This window comes from Protobothrops mucrosquamatus, unplaced genomic scaffold (assembly GCF_001527695.2).
Source record: "Protobothrops mucrosquamatus isolate PMUCROS unplaced genomic scaffold, P.Mucros_1.0 scaffold2709, whole genome shotgun sequence".
Lineage (NCBI taxonomy): Eukaryota > Metazoa > Chordata > Lepidosauria > Squamata > Viperidae > Protobothrops > Protobothrops mucrosquamatus.
In genome coordinates, this window is record NW_015388754.1 from 86,361 (window position 1) to 98,123 (window position 11,763).

Here is an 11,763-nt window from a genome sequence, read left to right on the forward strand (position 1 = left end):
GGGTAGAATGTACATACGTATTTTAAAAAAAAATCCGCAATTTTAAAAATATCTTTAGTACTTGCCACGATCCAAATCTTGAAATCTTTTATTGCTCTTGCGAATCTTTTTTACTTCTTAAAATCTTATTTGCCAATAGCCTCGAATTTTTTTAAATCAAAGGTTAGCAGATATTTAGAGAAGTTAGACTTTCCAAAATTATCTTTAACGAATATACTTTCATTTGATTGTTTGGCTTGGGCTTACTTGTGCACTAGGCTATCTCCTACGGCAGGGGTAGTCAACCTTGGCTCTTTTATGACTCGTGGACTTCAACTCCCAGAATTCCTGAGCCAGCTTAGCTGGCTCAGGAATTCTGGGAGTTGAAGTCCACGAGTCATAAAAGAGCCAAGGTTGACTACCCGTCCTACGGATTTATCGGTTCGGAGCAGGCTCTACCGCGGACGCCTGTTGGAGGGGGTCCTCCGGGAATGTGAAAGTAGCACGTGGGGAAACGCAGCGGACGCGGGTACAGCCGGCTGGAGTGGCAGGTAGGGCGGGGCGCTGGAGTCGCGGGTCAGCCTCCAAACCCCCTTAAATCCTTTCCTTTTCCAGAAAGCTTTTGTGCTTATGGGGTGTGGCTTTTCCGGTCCCCTAAAAACAGCGGTCTTCAAACTGGGAGTGCACCAAGATGATTTATTGGGGAGCAAGAGGAGCATTTCCGAATGTCTCCTTTTCGTTTAGGGTTCAGCTTGAAGAATTTAAAGTATGCCAATATGTGATCTGCTGCTTGTTGAAGATCTCCCCCCTCCCATCTTAGATTTGGGGCATCCCATTCCTCACTCTTAGTTGCACCCCAAAAGTTCCAGGTTTCTTACAGGTTGCTTCTTCTGTGGTTTCCCCCCCCCCCCCCATAGAACTCCTGTTCTTGGTATCCAAATCAGCTGGATTGGGGGGCTTTCCTACTGGGAGGTGAATTTATTTATTTCTTTAGTAAGCTCATATGCCCCATCTCGCCTAGAGGCAATTTTAAAAAGGAGTAGTCCAGGGGTAGGCAACCTTGGCTCTTCTATGACTCGTGGACTTCAACTCCCAGAATTCCTGAGCCAGCATGCTGGCTCAGGAATTCTGGGAGTTGAAGTCCACGAGTCATAAAAGAGCCAAGGTTGCCTACCCCTGGACTAGTTGACCGTTGCCCAGAATTTAATGCCCTTGTATATACACTAGTTTTATTGAAACCAATACTTTTTCAAACTTGGCAATTTTAAGATTCAGCTCCCAGAATTCCCCAGCCAGAATGCTGTCCACACATCTCAAGTTGTCAAGTCTGAAAAACACTGATATACACTTGGGTTTCTTTATAAGGAAAGAAAGCAGGGCTTTATTTTTTTTGTCATAGAATGCCCAGAACGGAATTTCACCACCTTTTTTGGATGGAACCTTGTAGGGTAGGCAAGGCGGGTTGTATGACGTGTGTGAGTTCCGGCACCTTTTTTTTTTTTTTTTACAAAAAAAGCACTGAAAGAAAGTAAGGCATTTCCAACATATAGACTTTCAAGATGTCATTGTTGTAAATCTGATGCAATAATAGCAGATATTGTGGTACAGTACTTTAAAAGAAGTGGCAATGTATGTAAGCGTCGCATAATCCAAGACAGATTTACTAGCTGTCCTCTGAGCCATCTTTCTCTCTCAGGCCAACTCTACCCCACAGGGTTGATGCTGCAAAAAAAAAAAGGGATAGAATAACAATAACAGAGTTGGAAGGACCTTGAAGGTCTTCTAGTCCAACTCCCTGCTCAAGCAGGAGACCCTATACCATTCCATACAGGAGGCTGTCCAGTCTCTTTTTAAAGGCCTCCAGTGATGGAGCATCCACAATTTCTGACAGGCCGTTCCACTGGTTAAATCTTCTCGCTGTTAGGACATTTCTCCTTAATTCCAGATTGCTTCTCTCCTTGATTAGTTTCCATCCATTATTTCTTGTCTTGCCTTTTGGCGCTTTGGAGAATAGGATGCTTTGGATGAGACATGTTATGTAGGCAACCTTGAGCTTCTATAAAAAAAAGAAATGAGATATGAATCCAATGAACAACTGGCAAGAGGTTGTGAGGGAGGTTTACATTAATTAAAGCCAAATAAATTGTACATGGCTTTGAATGTTTGTGTCTGTATGGAAGGAAATAAATCAGAAATATCTGACCTGACCTGGGTCATTGATAACTGTAACCATCAAAAAAGAAGCTGATGAAACATTGGAAGTTTGCAGTAGATTACATCATCTAAATGAACTGATAGAACTAGCAAGGGTCAAAATGAGTCAAGCACATTCTAAAACTAGGAAATTCTTTAGCTGTCGTTGCTCCATTATATAGCAAGTGAATCCTGTGTTTAGACGTCTGTCACTAACAGGTTAGTTTGAGGGTGGCATTTGATTTACTATCTTGTAAAAAACATTTGTTCTGTTTTCTGCCTTGAGCAAAATAATTCTCAGATATTTGTGCAAGGAAACTATTACAAACTGAAAGAAAATTGGTTCTTTTTTTTAAAGGAGCTGGGCTGTTAATATATTAATGAATAATATGGATGGAGTAGATAGATAGATGGCTAGGTGCTGTGTGAGGTGAAAATTATATATATGACAGATTTGCAGTACTGTTTGTTTTGATTCAATTTACCCCCTCCCCATTTTTATATATTTTTTTTGGCCAAGGATTGTATTTGGCCTTTAAATCTCATGGCGTACTTCCAAAATTGAGCTGGATAAAAATAAACGCTACATTTAATTTACCCGAGTTTAAACGTAAATATAATTTAAATGGAATTACAGGTAGTTCTCAGCTTAACCATTCATTTAGCGACCATTTGAAGTTGCAACCCACTGGTCCTCGCACTTACAACATTCCCATGGTCACTTGACCAAAATTTGGCAACTGGAATGTATTTACAATGGCTGCAGTGTCCCGGGGTCATCTGATCGCCATTTACGACCTTCCCAGCCAGTTTTTGAAAAACGAAGTTAATAGGAAAAGTTGGATTCGCCTAACAGCTGCAGTGATTCATTTAACAACCGTGGCAAAAAAGGTTGTAAAATCAGGTGCGACTCACTTAACAATTGCCCAGCTTAGACACAGAAATTCTGGTACCCGTTGTGGTCGTAAGTTGAGGACTACACCGCTGTTATTAAGTGCAAATAATACAGTTTCTACCTTTGTATTTCTCATTCTGAGTTTTTAAATATTTCAGGGCAAGTTTTAGAGGGAAAGATGGGCCTCTTTGTTTCAAAGGACTCTCGTTAATTCAGCTCGAGTTCTGCGCCACAGTTTAGTGTCACTGGTAGAACCTGTTAGGTGTATGAATGAGCAGCTGAGCTTCAATTGTCTCTTCCATTTTCTCGTCTTTTGATTAGAAGCATCTACCAGCGAAAGCAGAGAGGGACCCCTTTAGATCAGGGTTTCCCAAACCTGGCAACTTTAAGCTAGATGGACTTTAATTCTTCACGTTTCTTTTTTTCTTTTTCTTTTTCTTCCTTCTGATGACATTCCTAGGGTAAGGTGAAGAAATATGGGACAAAACAGTATTTCTCAATTTTGGAAACTTTTAAGACATGCCGTGGCTGGCTGGGGAATTCTGGGAGTTGAAGTCTGCATCTCTTAAAGTTGCCTTGGTTGAGAAATATAGTTGTAGGTCGCTCCACTGCAGACCACTCTATACTGCAGGATAGTTGAGCTCCCTCCCTCCCGCCCTCCCTCCTTCCTTCCTTCCTTCCTTCCTTCCTTCCTTCCTTCCTTCCTTCCTTCCTTCCTTCCTTCCTTCCTTCCTNCCTTCCCTCCCTTCCTCCCTCCCTCCCTCCCCACCTTCCCTCCCTTCCTTCCTTTTTATTTGCCGCCCATCTGGTCTCAGGGTGACTAGAAATGCCATTTCTTTTCCAATTCTTCAAAGTTTATTACTGAATCGTGGTTATAGAGATGCAGGACGTGAGCAGGCCGTTTCTCTTCATCTTCCTTCTTGTTCTTGATTTCCAGGTCTCTCTGTCCTCTCATCATGCCTACCCTCTACATCTGCCCCCATCCTGACAACTTCCAGAACGTCCGTGTGTTGGTCGCAGCCCGTTATGGCCGGCAGGAGCTCACGGTGGTTGAACTTCCTCCCAATGCCGAATTCAAGAATCGTTTTTTCTCTCTGCCCAAACTCCCAGCTCTGGAAACCAGAGCGGGGGTTTATGTATCGGGGCCTGTAGCTGTTTCTTACCTGCTGTCTCCAGATGTTATGAGAGGGCACACTCCCGAAGCAAGAGCCTTGGTGCGGCAGTGGATCAGCTACGCTGACATGGAAATCGCTCCCGCAGCCTGTGCTGTCGCTTTCTCTTCACTGAGGGTTTCCAAGCAAAATAAACAGGTGAGGATGCTGAGGTGCAGTGCCTGGGCTGAGGTTGATAGGCCCAAATCAGAAGGTGTCCGGTAGCGTGAAAGCTTGTGCCTTTTAAGGAAATGTGTTACAGGGTAGTCCTTGACTTACAGCCACAATTGAGCCCAAAATTTCTATTGCTAAACAAGAGAATTGGTAAGATAAATTTTGCCCCGCTTTATGACCTTTCTTGCTACAGTTGCTAAGTGAATCACCGCAGCTGTAAAGTTAGTAACACGGTTGTTAAGTGAATCTGGCTTCCCTATAAACTTTGCTTGTCAGAAAGTGGCAACGCTTCCTGTGACCCTGGGAGACTGCAGCCAACTTAAATACATGCCAGTTGCCAAGTGTACAAATTGTGTTCATGTGACCAGGGGAATAATTTTTGGGCTGCCTATAACTTACAGAATATCTACTTCCCAGGTGTCCGCTGCCATGTGATGAGATAAAATATAAATATCTACATTTTCAGCCTGTATAGCTATTAGTCTGGCAGATAGGAAATGCTGAGAGATTTAATCCTGATTCATCTGGAAATCGTTAGGCTAGGCTAAATTGTTGTGAGTTGGAAAGTCCTTGATTCACAGAGGGACCAAGACATTGATCCAAAGGAAAAAGGAATTAAAATCCAGATTGCTAAAAATATTGTTAGACCTTTTGGCATTTGTCTAGTATCTGAAGAAAATAAGCAGGTTTCTCTCGAAGTTCTCTTTAGCAAGATTTATCAAGAATAAAAGGCTGAGAACAGTATCATAATTGTATAACTAAGGAATTAATATCCTCAACAAATACACCCAAGAACAGATCTGGGCATTTTATAGCCCGTGGGTCACATCCAGCCCTTTGGCTATCGCTGTCTGGCCCACAGCAGCAGCGGAAGTGGTGATGGGGTGGTGGTCCCCCCACAAAAGTCCCAGTTTTTCTGGGAAAGTTAATTGCCCATCCCTGCCCAAGAGTCATGATTGTTCCGAATTGATCTAGGCATTTGATTCAGATGTGGTTTTAAAAAAAACCTAGATCATAATGATCTACAAAAAAGCTTAACATCAGAATTCAAAGGCCACCAAAGGCATACTTACAACAGTTAATTTAGTGACTGTTTAAACTTACAACTGCACTGAAAAAAAGTGACTTATGGCTGTGTTTTTTACACTTATGACCATTGCAGCATCCCCATGGTCACATGATCAAAATTCAGATGCTTGGCAACTGCCCTCATATTTATGATAGTTGCAGTGTCGTCCCGTGGTCATGTGATCACCTTTTGCTACCTTCTGACAAGCAAAGTCAATGGGGAAGCCAGGTTCACTTAACAACCGTATTGCTAACTTAACAACAGCAGTGATTCACTTAATAACTGTGGCAAGAAAGGTTGTAAAATGGGGCAAAACCTCACTTAACACCTGTCTTGCTTAACAACTGAAATTTTGGACTCCATTGTGGTTGTAAATTGAGGAGTACCTGTACTACATTACACCTTAGAACAAAGTTGTGTGCATGGGAGGAAGAGTGAAGGAATCGAAAATGTTTTCCTGTTTCTTGGGGGCAGTAATATAGAAACAGGAATAAAAACGTATTTTTAATCCTTTTGGGGATCACGTAGGAGCCACTTGCAGATCACGCCTTACTCTCCTCTCCTACTCAGGGGCTGGATCGTGCTGTAGCAGAACTGCAGCATCTCCTTGGGGTGCTGGACAGTCACCTGAAGCTTCGGACGTACCTGGTGGGGGAAACCATGACCTTGGCCGATGTGACCGCTGCTTGTTCTCTTTTGTTGCCGTATAAATATGTGAGTTTTCCTGTGTCATTGTTCTTCTCTTTCTTTTTCTTTTTTTTTTTTGTTCTTTCGGTATTTTGGCAGGACATTTTCTACCCTTATGTAAACTGACCTTTTCTTTCCACGAAGGGGAGAAAAATCAACATCTGTAGCAAGGTCATTTAAACAATAGTGGGCAACTTTTTCACTTTCCACCTTTTAACAAAATTTAGTTCATGCCAACACCATATCTTTCTGTCCTTGCAGCATGGTTTCCTTAGACTAGTTCTTCTCAATCCTTTCATTTCTTCTTCTTTTTTGAATAATTTTTTTTTATTTTATTCGGAAAGTTAAGGTAAAATACAAACTAAAAAAAAAGAAGGAAAAAAGTTTTACAAAAACAAATCGAAGATAGACAAAACAGGCATCACTCTAGCCTTTGTCTATCCACTGCAGGATGAAGGCTGAATGTTTTGAAGACAAAAGATTAGGAAAGAAAAAACAATGTGCGCTGAAAAAGACAAAGGACAAAACCACATATACAAATACAATGGTGGGAAAAAATATTTGATCCCTTGCTGATTTTGTACGTTTGCCCTCTGACAAAGAAATGATCTGTCTATAATTTTAATGGTAGGTTTATTTTAACAGTGAGAGACAGAATAACAACAAAAAAATCCAGAAAAACGCATTTCAAAAAAGTTATAAATTGATTTGCATTTTAATGAGTGCAATAAGTATTTGATCCCCTATCAATCAGCAAGATTTCTGGCTCTCAGGTGTCTTTTATACAGGTAACGAACGGAGATTAAGAGCACTCTCTTAAAGGCAGTGCTCCTAATCTCAGCTTGTTACCTGTATAAAACACACCTGTCCACAGAAGCAATCAATCAGATTACAAACTCTCCACCATGGCCAAGACCAAAGAGCTATCCAAGGATGTCAAGGACAAGATTGTAGACCTACACAAAGCTGGAATGGGCTACAAGACTATCGCCAAGCAGCTTGGTGAGAAGGTGACAACAATTGGTGCGATTATTTGCAAATGGAAGAAACACAAAATAACTGTCAATCTCCCTCGGTCTGGGGCTCCATGCAAGATCTCACCTCGGTGAGGAATCAGAATGATATGGGAGGATGTTATCAATGATCTCAAGGCAGCTGGGACCATAGTCACTAAGAAAACAATTGGTAACATACTATGCCATGAAGGACTGAAATCCTGCAGCGCCTGCAAGGTCCCCCTGCTCAAGAAAACACATGTACAGGCCCATCTGAAGTTTGCCAATGAACATCTGAATGATTCAGAGGAGAACTGGGTGAAAGTGTTATGGTCAGATGAGACCAAAATTGAGCTCTTTGGCATCAACTCAACTCACGGTGTTAGGAAGAGGAGGAATGCTGCCTGTGACCGCAAGAACACCATCCCTACCCTCAAACATGAAGGTGGAAACATTATGCTTTGGGGGTGTTTTACTACTAAGGGGACAGGACAACTTCACTGCATCAAAGGGACGGTGGACGGGGCCGTGTACTGTCAAATCTTGGGTGAGAACCTCCTTCCCTCAGCCAGGGCATTGAAAATGGGTCATGGATGAGTATTCCAGCATGACAATGACCCAAAACACATGGCCAAGGCAACAAAGGAGTGGCTCAAGAAGAAGCATATTAAAGTCCTGGAGTGGCCTAGCCAGTCTCCAGACCTTAATCCCATAGAAAATCTGTGGAGGGAGCTGAAGGATCGAACTGCCAAACATGAGCCTTGAAACCTTAATGACTTGGAGAATATCTGCAAAGAGGAGTGGGACAAAGTCCCTCCTGAGATGTGTGCAAACCTTGTGGCCAACTACAAGAAACATCTGACCTCTGTGATTGCCAACAAAGGTTTTGCCACCAAGTACTAAGTCATGTTTTGCGAAGGGGTCAAATACTTATTTCACTCATTAAAATGCAAATCAATTTATAACTTTTTTGAAATGCGTTCTTCTGGATTTTTTTGTTGTTATTCTGTCTCTCACTGTTAAAATAAACCTACCATTAAAATTATAGACTGATCATTTCTTTGTCAGTGGACAAACATACAAAATCAGCAGGGGATCAAATACTTTTTTTCCCCACTGCAGCAATAGATTTATATACCATTTCACAGTGCTTTACAGCCCTCTCTAAGTGGTTTACAGAGTCAGCATATTGTCCCCCAACCATCTGGGTCCTCATTTTATCAACCTCGGAAGGCTGAGTCAACCTTGAGCTGGTGAGAATCAAACTCCTGGCAGTGAGCAGAGTTTGCCTGCAATACTGCATTCTAACCACTGTGCCACCGTGGTTCCTACATAATATATTACATATATTATTCCCCTTAGTTGGATACTGATAAATATATTGCAACAGTATTAGTTATCCCCCCCCTTGCGAAGCAGGCCCAAAATTTATAAGCTTCTGTTTGTAACCAATTTGACCTGTCATCTATCTACTATATATACCTGAAGGCAAGACAAGAAGCAATGGATGGAAACTGACCAAAGAGAGAAGCAACCTAGAACTAAGGAGAAACTTCCTGACAGTCAGAACAATTAATCAGTGAAACAACCTGCCTCCAGATGAATGCTCCAACACTGGAGGTTTTTAAGAAGAGACTGGACAGCCATTTGTCTGAAATGGTATAGGGTTTCCTGCCTGAGCAGGGGTTGGACTAGATGACCTCCAAGGTCCCTTCCAACTTTATTATTATTATTATAAAGGCAAAATAGTTAACAGGTAATCCAACAGCAAAGTTAAACTTTAAAGCTCTCTCTTAACAATCTATTATTGTATTTAACTCTTAGAAAGTCTGTAATGGCTTTTTATTTACCATAAATCACCACAATTATTATCCATCTGTGATTAAATACCCTCATATGATTCTTAATAATAAAACTTCTTCTTAAGATTTTGGTTGAAAACTTTCCCCACAATTGTGTCTTATTCCTCAAAATCATAAACCTCCTTTGTCGATCCATTTTCCTAAAAAGGTCTAGTAGTCCAAATTGTTTTCCAGTTAGATATACTGAGTCTATTCCTCAATCACCATCAATCTTCTTGAGAAAATCCAGTTCATCATTCATTGATTCTGTTAATTCCAAATTTGTAGAATCCATATTCCCCTTCAGCTTTTGAATAGTCATTAAGCAACCGGACTACCTGTGTATTGCATAGAGTCCCATGGATAATTACGACAACTAATCAGTGGAATAAATAATATAGATTAATAACGTCCTTCTCTCCGATGCCTCTTCTAGGTCCTCAACCAAACCCTTCGCACTTATTTTATCAATCTTACTCGATGGTTCCTGACGTGTATCAACCAACCAGAATTCCAGGCTGTCTTGGGCCCAGTGAGGTTGTGTGAAGAGGCCCCAGGAGGAGGTGTTCTAGAACTGGACTTTAAAGGTAAGCCTTGCCTGTGGTTGGCCTCTTTTCAAATCCTCATTAGTTGGCAGTCACAATCGGGCTCCAGCTTATGTGAACAACAACAATTTCACCTAACGACCGAATTGCTGATCCCAATTATGAATGCTAACGGAGAACGGCTTGTATTTTTCAAATCGTTGTACCCAAGCTTGGATGAAGCATGGACTCAGCTCCCACTGTCTTCATACAGTGTGAAGAATCACATAATAACAGTGGGAAGGGATCTTGGAGGTCTTCTAGTCCAACCCCCTGCTCAGGCAGGAAACCCTATACAACAGCACCTTGCTGAAGACAACCAGATTTGCAGGCACAGTGGACTTTTGCCATGTTGCCTGCCTTAGAACGACTGAATAGAGGAAAGCTCTTAAGTTCATCCATTTGTATTTTTCCACCTCCAATCAGTTTCCTCTGAAGCTGAGTTGCTGGAGAAGAAGCAGATACAGGAGCCCCCTCCCAAAAGCGAGTCACAGCTGAAGAAGGAGGCCAAAAAGAAAGAAAAAATGGACAAGTTTCTTCAGAAGAAGGAAAAGAGTCTGCAGCAACAGGGAGAGGTAGGCGTTGTAGAAGGAGAACAGAGTTAAATAGGCCTGCACCCGCAAAAACAGTAACTCAACCATTTTAGCTTGTGTATGTGTGTGTGTGTGTGTGTGTGTCAGCTTGAAGTGTGGGTTTCAATTCCCAAAATTGGCTGGGGAATTCTGGGAGTTGAAGTCCACTCATCTTTAAGTTGCCAAGGTAGAGAACGATTGTGCTAGATCAGGGGTCTTCAAACTTGGCCCTTTTATGACGTGTGGACTTCAACTCCCAGAATTCCTCAGCCAGGCATGCTGGCTGAGGAATTCTGGGAGTTGAAGTACACAAGTCATAAAAGGGCCAGGTTTGAAGACCCCTTGCTAGATAGATAACCAGCTTTGTCCATGTAGCATATAATGGTAATAGCCATTCCCATTTATCTGACATAGTATTGGATAGTGTATTATAATATGGGAAGGAGAATAGATGAAGTGCTTTTTGACTTTCTGCAGCAGAGATGAAGGAATTGTTTTTTCCCCCAAGGATTGGGACAATACAGATAGTCCTTGACTTATGACCACAAGTTAGTTAGTAGCCGTGTTACTAACTTAACAACTGCAGTGATTCACTTAACAACTGTGGTAAGAAAGTTAGTAAAATGGGGCAAAACTCACTTAACAAATGTCTCACTTAACAACAGAAATTCTCGGCTCAACTGCAGTTGTAAGTCAAGGACTACCTTTATTTAATATTTAACTGTTTCAGGTCATTTTAGCAGGATTTTAGAGGTTACAGATTGTATTTCCCACCCCTAGAGAAATACTACAGCTGAATAATAATGGAATTTGAAGAATATTTTTCCCAAATGATCTTTAAGAAAAGGAAGTGTATATTGTATCATATAAATAATTTTCTTAAGATAATGTGCCTAGGGGGGAAAAATCACACCAGAATATTGTTTGATCATTCAGTGCTGCCTGCCGGTCTCTCTGTCTGGGTATTTATTTTGCAATAAATTCTCATTCTCATGGATCAAATTCTGTTAGAGAAATTGTAGCTTAACTGATGTTCTTTTCCATCTGGTTTTTTTTTTTTTTTTTGGCTCATGTCGTTTTCTTGTTGGATTGCTATGCTTTAATGTGATGTAACATCCTGATTCTTTATAGAAGAAGCCAAAAGCTGAGAAGAAAGACAAGAAGGATCTCGGGATCATCACCTATGATGTCCCTACCAAACAAGGGGAGAAAAAAGGTAAGTTATTGCAGATAAGGGATTGGAGAATTTGCCCATCACTCTTTGGGGGAAACAACTCTGAACTAATCAAATAACCTTTCTTGGAATTGTATGTTCAAAATAGTTAGAGCTGAACAAATTCCACTTGGTAACAATGTAACCTTCTGAGCTTGCTTGTTTTCTTGCAGACGTTTCATTACCCTAACTAGGTAACATCATCAGTGTTAGTGTAGCGGGGACTGCCTGAGAGTGCTGGCAGGAGCTTGACTGGGAAGGAAAAGATTGGGACAGCTGCAGTTGGCTTTGGGTGTGGCTGGCGTGAGTGGAAGGAGGAAGGATAGAAAAGGAAAGGAAAGGAGAAGGCCGGGGTTGGTTGGAGTTGAGAAGAGAAGGTCTGGAAGCTTATTTTATTTTTCTATCAAGGG

The 11,763-nt window shown here is 41.5% G+C and overlaps 1 protein-coding gene across 1 annotated transcript in view; it reads left to right on the forward strand.

Moving 5' to 3' along the window:
- Positions 1-511: 511 nt before the first annotated feature.
- The window catches only part of LOC107296256 (valine--tRNA ligase), a gene marked incomplete at its 3' end in the record, with an annotated part of 22,785 nt that continues 11,533 nt past the window's right edge, over positions 512-11,763 (forward strand). Inside the window, exons 1-6 of the mRNA XM_015825605.1 lie at positions 512-530; positions 4,005-4,377; positions 6,032-6,175; positions 9,421-9,571; positions 9,995-10,143; positions 11,272-11,356. Coding sequence (XP_015681091.1) covers positions 4,024-4,377; positions 6,032-6,175; positions 9,421-9,571; positions 9,995-10,143; positions 11,272-11,356 — 883 coding nt within the window. The remainder of the gene's footprint in view (positions 531-4,004; positions 4,378-6,031; positions 6,176-9,420; positions 9,572-9,994; positions 10,144-11,271; positions 11,357-11,763) is intronic.